The sequence below is a fragment of the Rhinopithecus roxellana genome, chromosome 13 (genome assembly GCF_007565055.1).
Source record: "Rhinopithecus roxellana isolate Shanxi Qingling chromosome 13, ASM756505v1, whole genome shotgun sequence".
In the NCBI taxonomy this organism is placed as follows: Eukaryota; Metazoa; Chordata; class Mammalia; order Primates; family Cercopithecidae; genus Rhinopithecus; species Rhinopithecus roxellana.
This window is the reverse complement of record NC_044561.1, coordinates 44,310,794-44,324,367: the sequence shown is the minus strand read 5'-3', so window position 1 is coordinate 44,324,367 and position 13,574 is coordinate 44,310,794. Positions and strand designations below refer to the sequence as shown.

The following is a 13,574-nucleotide window of genomic DNA, read 5'->3' as shown; positions in this document are numbered from 1 at the left end:
TGTCCTGTGGACCCACAAGAAAGCCCACCTTAGCATAACAGCCTCGAAGAAGGACAAAAGTAACTCACTCATGCTAGGGAACTATCAGTCCTCCTTCAGCTTGAGCACCTGCCCCTCTGAAATCCCCTAGCGACAGGATCTCCACACTCTGCCTTTAACTGGGCTGCCTCCCCTCCCTGTTCTAGCATGTTGGATCAAGTCACCAGCACTTGGTCGGAATCCAGTCTTCCCTTAATGGAATTCCTGAAAGGATTTCTTAATGGTGCCTTCCATGCACTTTAGATGGTCCGTCATTACAGGCCTTGTGAAATGGCTATGGAAATTATGAGAAAGCAACCCTGAATTTGAGAAAGGTGTCCAAATGCATTTTTATAGCTTAGGAGCAAACCAATACAGATAATCTGACTTGGCGCTGCCCGGAGTATTTAACGCCTTCTGGTTTTTGGCAAGGATGAGGCTGGAGGGTTGGGTTTCAAAGCATGAGGTGACATGGCGTTCCATCAGAGCATCACCATGTGGAGGCCACGGCCTGACTGCAGATAGGAAAGAAAATGTTCTAAAGCCCCAGATATGACTACGTTTGTTCTCAACCTGAACTTCGCCTCCAGGTAATCTTGGGAGGTGAATTTGATTTCTGAGAATCGCTTCACCTGTTGGAGAGAAAGCACGCCATGCAAATCAACCTCCCCTTCCTGGTGAGGAGAGGGAAGCTGGAGCCTTTCCAGAGGGACAGGAAATCCCTATAAAGGGCCAACGGCCACTGACATCCAAGCAGGCCAATTAAAAGGAAAATACATCAGTTTACAGCCAAGACAACCCCAAACCATTTCATAACATGGGGCAGGGCACAGCTGTGCCTTGGTCTTCCAGTCTTGTGCCCACGTCAGGGCTAAGCACTTGCCATGCTCCTTTTTGGCCCGAAATAACACAGACCTGGTTCTGAGTTCCTTCCTCCCCAGTCCTATGACATTGGTCACATCTCTGAGCCTCATGTCACAGTTTTCCACAGGGAGAATACGCAGATCCTTCCTGAAGTGGCTCCGTGAGCCAAGTGGATTGAAGAACAGCTCTCATTCAGTCAACTATGCCTGGAAACCGCCGGGATCTCCTGGGAGATGGGCAGTATACGAGTACCCAAGCATTCCATTTGTTCACTGTGGCCAGTCACACCCTAATCAAATGAGATCCTTGTGTGAATGGGCTCTGAAAACAGCTTACAATAAGATCTGCTCATCCCCATCCTCTTTACCTAGAAGAATTTTATTCTGTGAATTTATTCTTAACCACATTCCTAAATATTCTCAGCATAGTGTCTACTCTGTAGGAAGCAAAGGCCGCTAAGGGTGAGGAGGAACAACTAAACCAGATCACTCTGATCTGTCCCCAACACAGTTTGTGTGACAACACCAAAGATGGTATTGTTCCGAGCCATTTGTCCCATTGGCACACCCTACGTGAGTGAATTCCTTGAGGGAGAGTAATTACTGTATCCGAAGCCGGGGAAATTATCCCTGGGGTGTACTCCTCTCTCCTGAGAATAGTTCCTCTCACAATTATGTTCTTTGCTAGGAATCTATTATATGATCTAGTTTTCCCTCCAAAGACATCATTAATCATACGGTGAAAATGTAACTACAATTGAAAATACAAGATGTTTTGTTAAAATGCCATATTCAATGCTTAGTAATCGTCAAGCTCGAAAATTTTAAAGAATCAGTGCCTGGCATCTCCTTCTTAAAAATACCACTACTGTTTCCCACATAGCCTTTCTTGTAAGAATTGTAAAGTTCTCCTTCTTTAAAATAATTATGTAGGACTTCATAAAGTTATTCTGGTCACAATGCCGAACTTTGCTATGGCATTCTATGTTGAGTTTGTATCGCAGCACCATGTTTTGGGTGAAATCACGTGAGAAAAAGTCTTTCCTGGGAACAACTGGAGTGGTCCAGTGTCTTTGTAATGGGAAGGAACTTGGACTGTGAGTCAGAACAGCTGGGTCCCAGCCTGGCTCTGCCTTTGAGCGAATCAGCTCTGTACCTGAGCTCCTGTTTCCTTTGTCCTACTGTGAAGCTTGGAACCAGGCACTTTCTTTCTTTTTTTTTTTTTGAAATGGAGTCTTACTCTGTCCCCCAGGCTGGAGTGCAATGGCACGATCCCGGCTCACTGCAACCTCCACCTCCTGGGTTCAAGCAATTCCCTTGCCTCAGCCTCCTGAGTAGCTGGGATTACAGGTGCCTGCCACCACGCCTGGCTAATTTTTTTGTATTTTTACTAGAGACAGGGTTTCACTATGTTGGCCAGTCTGGTCTCGAACTCCTGACCTTATGGTCCACCCACCTAGGCCTCCCAAAGTGCTGGGATTACAGGCGTGAGCCACTGCACCCGGCCGAAACCAGGTACTTTCAAAACTCCTTCACTTCTTATCTTCGGAGACATCTCCCCAGCAATGCCAGGACATCCAGCCTCAGCGTGATCATTACAATTTGCTCAATGCATCAAACTGAATTTTTAAAAGGTGAAAACAATGGACTTGATACAGACAGCAAAATGAATACACTGAGAGCAGTCAGAGAAGTAGCCCCTGACCCAGCGTCACACTTGGGGTCGCACAGAGATGATGCCAAATACAAACTCCGCCACTGTGAGAAGAGAGAAATGCAGAGCAAGGCTAGGCTCTGACTTCTCGGCCTAACCTAAGCATGGCTGGGACTGAGACCACCACTAGCAATCAGAGGGACAAAAACAGGAGAGGGAGGAACCCATCTATGGGAGGAGCAAAAGAGGCCGACTTGGAGGACCAACAGGCACAGAGGCTGACCAGGAGGGTGGCGACCCGTGTGGGTGAGGTCCAGTGGGATGCAGCTCCTCCTGCAGCCCCACACAAGATCCACATTTAATGTGCACTGTTATTGATTGTCCTGGCTTTTAGTTGGGGAAATATGGTACCCAAGTTGGAGCCAACTGGATGCAGCACCCAGGAGCAGGCTGGTGTTGGGAGAACAGTGGGCACAGAGAGGGCTTCTGCAGCTAGCACCCTTTGGCAGGAAAAACTCTTCAGCAATGACAATCAAACCACCAACAGCAGGAAACCCTATGGGCACCAGAGCCTCCAGGAAGAGCTCTGCTTCCTTTCTGGCTGCATGGACCCTGGCACCCCATAAGGCCCTGTGCTAGGTAAGGCGTGGCCACTGTGTCGGAGTGCACAGAGCTAGAAGTTGCTGCCCTCATCCCAGGCCTGCCTCTCTTGAGCCCAGGAGTATGGGCAAGTCCCTTAACCACCTTTGCCTCAGTTTCCTTTCTATTCTGTGTGCTGGAGTGATAAGCCATCTAGACTCTGAATTGCAGGCACCAGGAACGAAGGAAAGGATGGGGCACGCAGGGGAGGAGGAGCAGGGAGAGGGAAGACAGACACAGGTGCTGCTGTGGCTGGGGAGGGCAGTGGGGAGGAAGCCAGACAGCAAAACTACCCTTGGACCCCCCCGGAAGAAACCAGCAGCTGGAACACACCAGACACATCCTGTCTGTCAACCTCTCTGGCTCCACCCATTTCTGACTCATGGGGAGGTCCCTCGGGAGCCCATTTGGGTTCTTCCCCTGCCTGAGCCCACAAGGTTACTGTAGGGCAAGTCTCTATCTGGTGGCCACCCCACCCAGGTTGCGCTTCTAAGAATGGACAGTTGGGGCTCCTCCCTCACTAAGAGCCATTACCAGCTGGCTAACTGTGATGATTCATGTGATCAGTTTAAACACTTAGAGAATATAGGGGTGACGAGTCACATACTGGGTGATGTGGTTTGGCTCTGTGTCCCCACCCAAATCTCATCTTGAATTGTAATCCCCATGTGTCAAAGGAGGGACTGGGTGAGAGGTGATTGGATCATGGGGGCGGTTTCCCCCATGCTGTTCTCATGATAGTGAGGGAGTTCTCATGGGATCTAATGATCTAAATGCGTGTGGGTTCTTTTGCTCTCTCTCTGTCTCTCTCTCATGCCACCATGTAAGACATGCCTTGCTTCCCCTTCACCTTCTACTATGATTGTAAGTTTCCTGAGCCCTCCCCAGCCATGCAGAACTGTGGGTCAATTAAACCTCCTTTCTTTAAAAATGACCCAGTCTCAGGTAGTTCTTTATAGCAGTGTGAAAACGGACAAACACACGGGGTAGGGGAGCGATACTCTTCACTTGCAAACACTGGCTACAGCTGTGTGCCAGGCTTATGCCAAGACATTTCAAACCCAGATGCCACCAGGTTTCAGATGTCTACATTTCTGCATTACAGCCCATCTTCACTTTACAAGACACCGTTCCCAACATTTTCTACCATCATGATAACACTTCCAAGGCCACACATAACAGACGGACAGGAATCACTCTATGTTGCTCACTGCTTTGCCACAATTTGTCTATATGGACAAATGAGGCCAAAACATGACATAGTGTCCTGGTTTCTTGATACATTTTTCTATAAAATCTTTCTTCAAGTTGAGAAGGAGAAGGCTAGAACCCTATGTTGAAATTTCAACAGGATCAAAGGAGTGGGCTCACATCTGAGCCTGCCACAGAGCTGCTTTCTTACCAGAACAGGCTGGCATGCTCTGAAAATGCAAGTATCACATCACAGTGCTATACAGTTGTCTGTTGAGAAGGTACTGAATCTGTTTCTGGTTGTGCAAACATAGACATACAGTTACCCAGCCACCAACTGGGCTTGCAGGTCCCAGGGACCAATCTGTCAAAGCTCTAAAATTGTGATCGCAATGAAGACAGGACTGCCAGTGCCAAGGGTCTCAAAGACTTAGTTTCAAGAGGGTAGAAAAACAAAAAGAAGATAATAAGGAAAAGAAGAAAGACAGCTAAAAATTTTATCTGTGAGTCTTGGTTGGTCTTCTTCAAAATGAAAGAAGTGCTGAATCCAATTTTAAGTTCAAAGTCCTAAAATATTAGAATATTCCAGGGGTACCTGAGTCATTTGTATTATTCCAAAGTCCTCCCAGATTTTCAAGTTGCTTTCCATGATTCGGTAGAAACTAGGGACCACGGTTTCTTGATGAAGTCTGACACCTCCTCTGCCTGTCAGCTCCCCCAACCCACCTGTCTGATCCACTTAGGAACAGACAATGGGTGCATGGAGCAGAAGGAGATAAAGGATAAATTCCACAAGAAGAAACAGATCAGGCTGGAAAAAAACACACCAACCCAGGGTGGCATTAACTCCACAGACTCTGAAACTCTAGAGCCAGGAAAGATTGCTGAGAAAACTCAAACTACCACTCATCAATTCCCTGTAACATGCAACAAGCTGGTGGCAAACTCCTGCATTGTGTGGCGTTCCAGACACCTCCGGAGCTGAGCTCCATCCTCTCTGTTTTTCCTATTTTTAAGTATACTGCTCATTTCAACAGTTTATTTTTCTTTCTAGCCCACCACGACCACCCACAAAAGAATCCTTTCAAGATGGCTCTCTGGAGAGGTCAGTCTAGGTCGCTGGCCACTTTTTAACACTTCACGCTTGGGAGGGGGCACCTGTCTCCCATTTTGCTCTGGGTGGTTGAAAAACAGTTCCATCTTGAAAGATGGACATGAACAGCATCCACAAAAGAGGACTCTCTGAGCATGTGCCAGAAACAAGCACACTTTGACACCCATCAATCTTTGTGAAATTCTCCATAATGACATCGCAGAATTTCAGAGCAACCACGAACTTTGAGATCACCAAATCCAACCTGTTCATTTTATAGGTGAGGAAAATTCAGGCAGAAAGCAATAGAATAAATTGACCACCGCAGTGACAGCGTCGGGAAGAGAAGCTCAGCTTCCCGACTTCCAGACCCCAGCTTTGCCCAAACAACCTGTTGCCTCCTTCAGAGGCTCCTCCCAGCTTGATACACAAAACAGCCGCCCTCCCTACCTTTCTTCCTCCACCAGGGTCCTTCAGGAACCGAGTAGGAAAGGTCCCTGAATTCAATGTTCACAGCTGCCCTCCGAGGCAAGGAGGAGAAGCGCTGGGCTTCCGTGAGGTTGTTATCTACTTTTTTCAGATGCCCATTCAGCAGGTCCGTCTCAGCGGTCTCCATGCTGCTGGACACCACCTCATCCACCGAGACACACACCGACTTGGGCTCCGTCATCTCTGCAGAGTAACTGCTGGCATTCTAGAAAAACCAGAGGAAGCAACAAGACCTGTTACAAGCTGCATCAAGAGAAAGAACATGAAGAGACTCACCATGAGGCTCAGGGTCATTGATTATGAATAGCAACACTTTTTCCACTGCAGGAGCGCCTTTGGCCCCAGGAGAAACGTGCCTACCTACAGGAATTTGTCATCTCTGTCACATTTTCTTTTATTAAAAAGTGCTTAAGGTAAAGTGTTACGCTGATCTACAAGTCTTACTTTGGAATCATAAAATCTCATCGTAAAACTATACTCGATGAATCATCCATTGCCTCAAAGAAGAAAACACTGGCCACCATAAGCAATGATCTGTTTACAGTCCCTCATTTTAAAAACCTCCATAAAGACACACCAGGCGCCTAAGACATAAATAACCGAGAAAGTTTTATTTACACTGAGCTGTTTTGTGCCTCTCTCGCGTAATCTCATAAAAATGTCTCAGGAGAAATGACATCACCTGAGCTGCTGAGTTTTGTGGGGACTGGCCTTTGTATTTTGCATTTAAAATGTCCAAGTCACTTACAACTCTACTCTCTTGCTACCTCTTCATAATAGCGCTGAAAAGTCGGAATGGTTAATATTTTTTAATCTGTTAGACAAACAAGGAAACGGAGATGTAGACAATGTAAGGACCGTGTTCCAGGTCCCACAATCGAGTGAGTAGCAGCAGTTATCCCAGAATTTGAGTCATAAAAAAATATATAGGTATTCATTTCATTGCATCATGAGAGTACCTAATCGTTGGTAGCTACCATTGGCTTTTAAAGCTTCCTCTGGGAGTCAAATGAAGTATCACCGATTGCCAAGAACCGAGAAGTATCCATGCAAAGAAAGGAATATCCTTTTTTAATGGCCTGGCAACCGTGAGCAAATCAATAAGCTTCAGGTACCTTCAAAACACAGAGGAACCCTGGGGAAGCAAATTGCTGTGCTTTTTCTTGCTGTCTTCCAAATCGAGAGAGAACATCTCACAGTGCCAAAAGCACACACACACCCCCCTCCCGGGCATCTTCTACCTCTGAAGTCCTTCACGAAATCAAAACTTAGCTCCTGGGCTATAATACTGTGTGGCTAAAACTAAAGGTGCTGAGTGAAACTCTGACAAAGCTGAGCTTGGTCTGCTGGTCCTGGGCATGCGGGATGTCTCGGATGCCAGTGTAAGTGGGTTCCCGCATCCCCAAGCAGAGCTAGGAGGGTGTATGTGTGTCTGACAAGGGATCCGCACTCCTCAGGGGTCTGGTGTGATGATAAGATGCAGACCCCGAGGGAGCGACCCCAAAGCCTCCTCCCAGCTGGTCCTGATGCCCCTGTGGCAGGGTCTCTTGGAGGAGCTGCTGCACCATGCCCTTCAGCCTGCCTTCTGGGCTCCTATGCTGCTGCCCCAGGTGTTTAGAGCTCACTTTGATTCCAATAGGGCCCCGAAAGCCCCAGGTCTGGGCCTTGGAGGGGGCATGTCGACAAAGCTGTGGAGAAAGACAAAGGGCTCTAGGCCTGGTTCCCCGTGTCCGTTTCCATCCCCACCTTGCCACACAAGTAAAGACAGAACGTGCTGGGTTCTGCCCAATCCTGCTGGCAGATGTGGGCTCTGCCCCGCAACCCCCGATGGCTGTGTGTGCAGTTGAGGGTAAGGCCTAGGGGGCTCGAGCAACTCCTCTCCCATTGTGGGCCCCCTCCACCTCCACCCAGGAGGCCAGTGCCACACACCATCTGCTCCCTCTCCCCAGGCACCCATTGCAGGTATGGAGCCCCTGCGGAAGCCCAGGGACAGGTGCTTCTTTCTTGTGGCTGAAGCCCACACTCATACAGGGTGAATGGCCGCCACACCAGCCATCTACATTATCATGAGGGCCGGACTTTCTCTGCTAGACTCACTGTCTGCTCACCCACTCACTCTCTCACTCCCTCATTCACTGGACAAATTGAGCACCAGATAAAGCTCTAGGGTCAGCAATCAGACAGACAGACATGGCCCCTGACCTGGCAAGCTCAAGTTCAAGATCTGGCCCAGGCAAGAAAACAGGCAACTAATTACAATAGGTCAAGGCAAGAGCCAGGCGGAAAGCGTAAGTGCCTCCGGATTGTTGAGAAGCTCAGCTGTGCTTCTTGATGCCTTGGTCCTCTGGGCAGTCGCCTTGAGGACTCTTGGTCAGTGCATTTCCCCACGTGTGCCTATGAACCTCTTCTTTCATTTTGAGGAAGACCAACTAATTACAACAGGTCAAGGCGAGAGCCAGACAGAGAGCATACTATGGGTAACTCAGAAAGGATTTCTAACGCAACGCAGACCCTGAGATGGGGAGACGCAGGACAAAGTCTTTCTGCAGAAATGGAATCTTAGCTGAATTTAGCAAAGTGAGATGGAGGGGTGCTGGCTCCTGGTGGCCTCTGCTAGGGAACAGCATAGACAAAGTCCCACCGGCACAAGACAGTGAAGCGTCCAGAGACCTGTAAGAAACGTGGGGGCTGGAACGTCGATTTGGGCTGGTAGGGTGGGGGCAGGAGAGCAGGGGTCTTTAGGATAAGATGAGACTAGAGGGGTAAACAAGGTGCCCATGGGGAAGGGCTTGCCAACTTGGTTAAGGGTTTTGCATTTTATCTAGAGATCTTTGGGGAGCCTTGAGGGAATAACAGGACCAGAACTGCAGAAGAGTCTCCTGCTGTGAGCCAGGTGGGGTGATGGTGGCCTGGATCCACTGGTGGTAGTGGGGCTGAAGGCAAGGGGACAGGCCAGGAGGATAAAACTGGGTGACTAAACTGATTTTGGAGTAAGAAAGAGAGAAGCCAGAATCAAGTACTTGCAACGTAAAGTATTAATAATGACTTGCATGCTAGGTAAGTGATTATAAACAGTAGTGTTTATTGATCCAGCAATTACCATGTGCCTATTAAACTCTAGCCTATATAGTTTATGCCTCTTATTACCTCCACAACTCTAACAGGGACAGGGGCCCTGGGAGCTGGGATGACCATCTCTAGTTTGGAGGAAGTATCGGAAGCGCAGAGACATTGTCTGACTTGCTTAAGACCCTGTGATTAGGGCGTGGCCAGGCTGGGGCCCTGCTCTGAGAGGCTTCCAAGTCTGAGACCACAAGCCTCTGTAATGGCCCTTGACTGTTGCTTAGCCTTCCACGGGTGAGTTGTGGGTGTTTTGGCATCTTTCAGCCCTTGTCCGTTATAGGAAAACCCACACCAGGGAAATCATGCAGCCCCACCCCCAAATAAACCAACAGCAAAGCAATGCATACAGCTGACCACCTTCCCTCCATGGCATCTAACAGCCTCACCCAATTAATAAAATCTTGAAAACTGTGTGATGCGAGGCAGTGGCCTGTCAGTCTGAAATAGACCAGCTCTCTGGAAACATCCTCCGATGAGAGCTGCCGGCAATGTAGGTTACAGCGAGTTTCTCCTTAGCCTCCCGAGCTCATTAAAATTAAAACAAATGCATCTTCTCTCTTCATTTTTTCCTTTCACGCTTCTGTTTCCCTATCCTACTGAAGCATTGTCTTTGACCTTCCCCCACCCCTGCACCGGGCCACATATGATTTGTGCCGCACAATACATTGTAAGTCATAGTAAGTTCATTCATAAATGTGGAATGCCAAAGAGACCCTGTTAGGATTGTTCCTGGCTGCTGTTCATGGGAAATTTTCCTGGGCGCTGAGCAGAGTGGCCTGTGATTACAGTTTGAACCCTGGGCAGATAGAGATGCCTATTTAGCTGGGGAGCGTCTTTAGCAGTCAGTAAGCCACCCACAGGCCATGGTGAGCCGCATTCACTCCATTTCCACCAGGAACACAGAGATAGAAACTTTTTCTCCCAGCGTTAGGAGGAAGTTGGGAAACAGGAAGAGGAGCCAGTCAGCAGGACAGTTAGCATGCAGCTGTCTGTCTTCTCTCTTTGGTTCACTGCTGCCAGCCTTGGTACCCACCTAAGCATCCTAAGCATGTAAGAGGAAAATGCGCTGACCAAGAGTCCTCAAGGAGACTGCCCAGAAGAAAACACCCAAGGCTTCATACCCTTAACTGAACCAGAGACCAGATCACGCTTGAGGGGGTCACTCGCAATCCCAGAACAGCTCCAAATACCACCCTCCCACTAGAAACACTTGCCACCCCTTGCCTGCCCACTGAACTCAGGGACTCCAGCATGTTCCCCCGAGTGCCTGGCTCACCCCTAGGCACCTCCTTTGACTCACAGCTCAGAGGATCCACACCAGGATGGACCCCAGAGCAGGGAGGTGAAGGAAAAGCAAAGTGTAAGACCCCAGGTATCTCTGAAGGGCTCTTTGTTCATGACTTGGCCAGAATTTATTTTCTTTTTAATTTATTTTTCTTTTAACCCTACAGCCCCCAGAATTCCCAGGTGATCTTTCATACAAGGACTAGCTGGGGCCTAACTCTGCTTAGCTTCTACCATCAGACTAGTGCTTTCAGGGTGGGACAGCTGTGCATGAATAGAAATGTTTAAACTTTTTTTTAAAGTACCAAGTTTTCAGGGAGGAAAATAATTTTCAAAATAAAATAATGTTCTCCAAAACAATGAGTCTAGCCATGACTGTCTCCACGTGATAACAAAAGAGTTGAGCTCTGGAGGCTGTATCAAATATAATATAGTATTTTTTAAAAAAATCTTGGCATTAAAAATCTGTACCTTAAAACATCGGATTCATGATTTTTCTACATCTCCATTATAGGAAAACCCACACCAAGCCACCTTTGCAGCTCCAAAAGGAATTCAGGAGTTACCTAGCATCTAATATAAGATCGATCACTTTTTCTACCTGCAACTAACATCAATAATCTCCTTCATTTTCCATGGTCAACCCCATTTAGGAATCCTAATAGATGAATAAGTGCAAAAGGCAGAATTTCCAAGTGTTGCCCAAAGATTCAACCAGAGAAAAAGCAAGTGTCACCGCGAGGGAAACGGCTTTTCCGTTTTGTTCACTGCCTCTTCTACATAGAAGCCACGCAGGGAAGACAGGGCAGCCCAGAGAGGGGAGTCAGACTGCGGGTCTCCCGCCCGGGCTCTCCCGCCCGGGCTCTCCCCTCCTCCACCCACCGCCTGGCCGTGTCTGCGGCCCCATTCTATCGTTTACACAAAATCATTATATAATGAGCTGGCGAGGCTCCGTATGTTCTACAGTAACCTGTTTGGAATCATAGGATGCAGTTGTCACAGCGGAGCATGCGCAGAAACCTGGCTACTTTTTTTTTTCCTCTTGAGCTGAAGGCAAGAGGTAACTGTCGGTCAAATCCTGCTCAGCCCTGCTGACTTCAAATACAGGATGCTAAAAATGAAATACAGGGGAGTGGCGGGGTGAGCCCCGGAGCGTGCCATGCACTGTGGGCTTACAGCCTCGGGGAGTAATATCAGGGTAGTAACTACACAGATACACGGCGTGGAATACGGAAGACTTTCCATTTGTACTTTAGCTACCTATACGCTGTTAGTGTGCTGGGCGTAGACACGAAGGGCCCTAGGATAAGGTGAGGTGGGTGGCTGGGGGCCTGATGATTGGTTCGTTGTTTGTTCCTAATGCCAGAAAACCGGAAAGGGATATTCCTGACCACTCCTGGGAGCAGCGCTTACAGTAACTGTCCAGCAGTGAACTCGCCGACACCCCGCCATCCCTCTCCGGAGCTGGGGGGAAGTGAGATGCGCGTCCCTGTCACCACCGTGTCTCTCTCTCCGGCGCGCGCAGAAAGGCGGCAGGCAAGAATCCGGGCTTGCCCCTCGCGGGTCTCCCCGGGCCTTAGCCGCCCCTCCCCGAGTGGGTCCGGGAGAGGCTGTCCCCGGGAGTGCAGTCGCAGGCTCCAGCTCTCTGGGGGCAGCTCCCTCTTTGGTTCCCCCAGACCTTGCCTAGCGTTCCTGGGGATGGCCCAAGAAGTCCGCGGTCCCCAAGCCCACAGCCGCGCGCGCGGGGCTCCCCCTCTTCAAGCCCCTCTTCCCTCCGGCCCAAGCTGCGGCCCTTCCCCAGTCCCTAGTGCACTCCGGGTCCCAAGCGCCCCCCGCCCCCCGCCCGGAGGCCATCAGGTCAAGGCCATCGGTCCACTTGTAGGGCTGCTCGCTGCCCTCGCCCCACTCCCGGCCCCTCCGCCTTGTCAGTGCTCTCGGCCGGTGCAAGGGGCATCCCGAGGCTCCAGGTGGCCCAGGCGGAGGGGCGGGGATAGCGATTGGAGCCGGGCGCCTCTGTAGGGTGCCCTGGGTCAGCGCCCAGAGGACGCGCTCCAGGGAGGGGTGTCAGGTCGAGTGTGCGAGTCTTTGTGTGTCTCCTGCTCTCCTTGAAAATAAAACCGATCCCGGCGGGCGCAGGATGCGCTCACTCACCATGGCGGTGCCGACCGAGAAAGCGGCCATCAGACAGGCCATGCCCCGGGGGCGGCGGCGGCGGCGGGGACGAGGCTTGAGCTGCGGGGCCGAGGCTGCGCTGGCTCCCTGCTTGGCCGCTGCGCGGGGTGCGGGCTGCGCTCGGGCTCCTGCTGGGATCCGGCTCGGGCTCTGGCTCCAGCGCGCCCGGCCCCGCCCCGCGCGCGCGATTGGTTGGCACCGAGGGGGCGGGCAGGCCGGCAGGTGCGCGTGCTCTTGTTTTGCTCCTGCGGGGGGCCGCGGACCAGGCCCCCTGAAGCGCAGGTTCCGGGAGCCGCCGGAGCAGAGGCCTCGCAGGCGCCATGGGACACCCCTGCCACCCCAGAAACCCCGGGTCCCGAACTCGTGGGGGCTGGGCCTGCACTGCCCGAGTGAGGCTGCCGGGACACCCGACAGACCCTGGGATTCCCAGGCTGGGAAATCCACTGCCTCCAAGCCTCAAGCGGCTGCGTGATGGGGCCAGAGAGGGAGAGTCCAGAGAGGGAGGGTGAGGGCAAGGGGGCTTCTTTCTTGCTGCTGCTTTTTCCCCTACCCCCACCCCCGCGGTGCTGGGCAGCTCTCTGCCAGTTAGGAGCTTGAGGACTAAAGAAAAGATGACCACTCCAACTCCCGCAACAGCACTGGTATGGGGTGACCCCTGGCAGTGAGGCAGGGTGTGCACTAACACATGTGACATTGCTGTGCGTCAGCCATGGTGCTAAGTGCTGGGTTACAAAGGGATGCTGAGTGAAGATGGCCAGGCCTCTGCCCTCTGCTCACCCCCAAAGAAAAAGAAGGCTCATTTTCTACAGACAGAGGTGTTGCCAGAGCTGGGTTCAGAACCTGGCCATAGCCGTGTTCATGGAACTGTATAAGGAATGACACCAGGGCACCCTCCCATGTGGCCCCAGACTGGAATATCAGATGGTCCAGCATCTCTAAAGCCCTTATTATATATAAGTGGGGCCATTTCCTGGTAGCCATGGTGACAAGGTATTCTTTACTCCCAGTCTCAGGCCCTAATGCTTTTGTTCAGTTGGGACGAAAAACA

General features: G+C 50.6%; 1 protein-coding gene across 2 annotated transcripts in view; it reads right to left on the bottom strand.

The window, feature by feature from the left end:
* ABCG1 (ATP binding cassette subfamily G member 1) overlaps nt 1–12,675 on the bottom strand; it is a 78,456-nt gene extending 65,781 nt beyond the window's left edge. For both annotated transcript variants that reach the window (XM_010383190.2, XM_010383191.2), the window contains exons 1-2: nt 12,506–12,675; nt 5,909–6,152 (exon numbers count right to left, since the gene is read on the bottom strand). In XM_010383190.2, the coding sequence (XP_010381492.1) occupies nt 5,909–6,152; nt 12,506–12,547 (286 nt within the window). In that variant the 5' untranslated portion in view covers nt 12,548–12,675. The remainder of the gene's footprint in view (nt 1–5,908; nt 6,153–12,505) is intronic.
* Nucleotides 12,676–13,574: the final 899 nt, after the last annotated feature.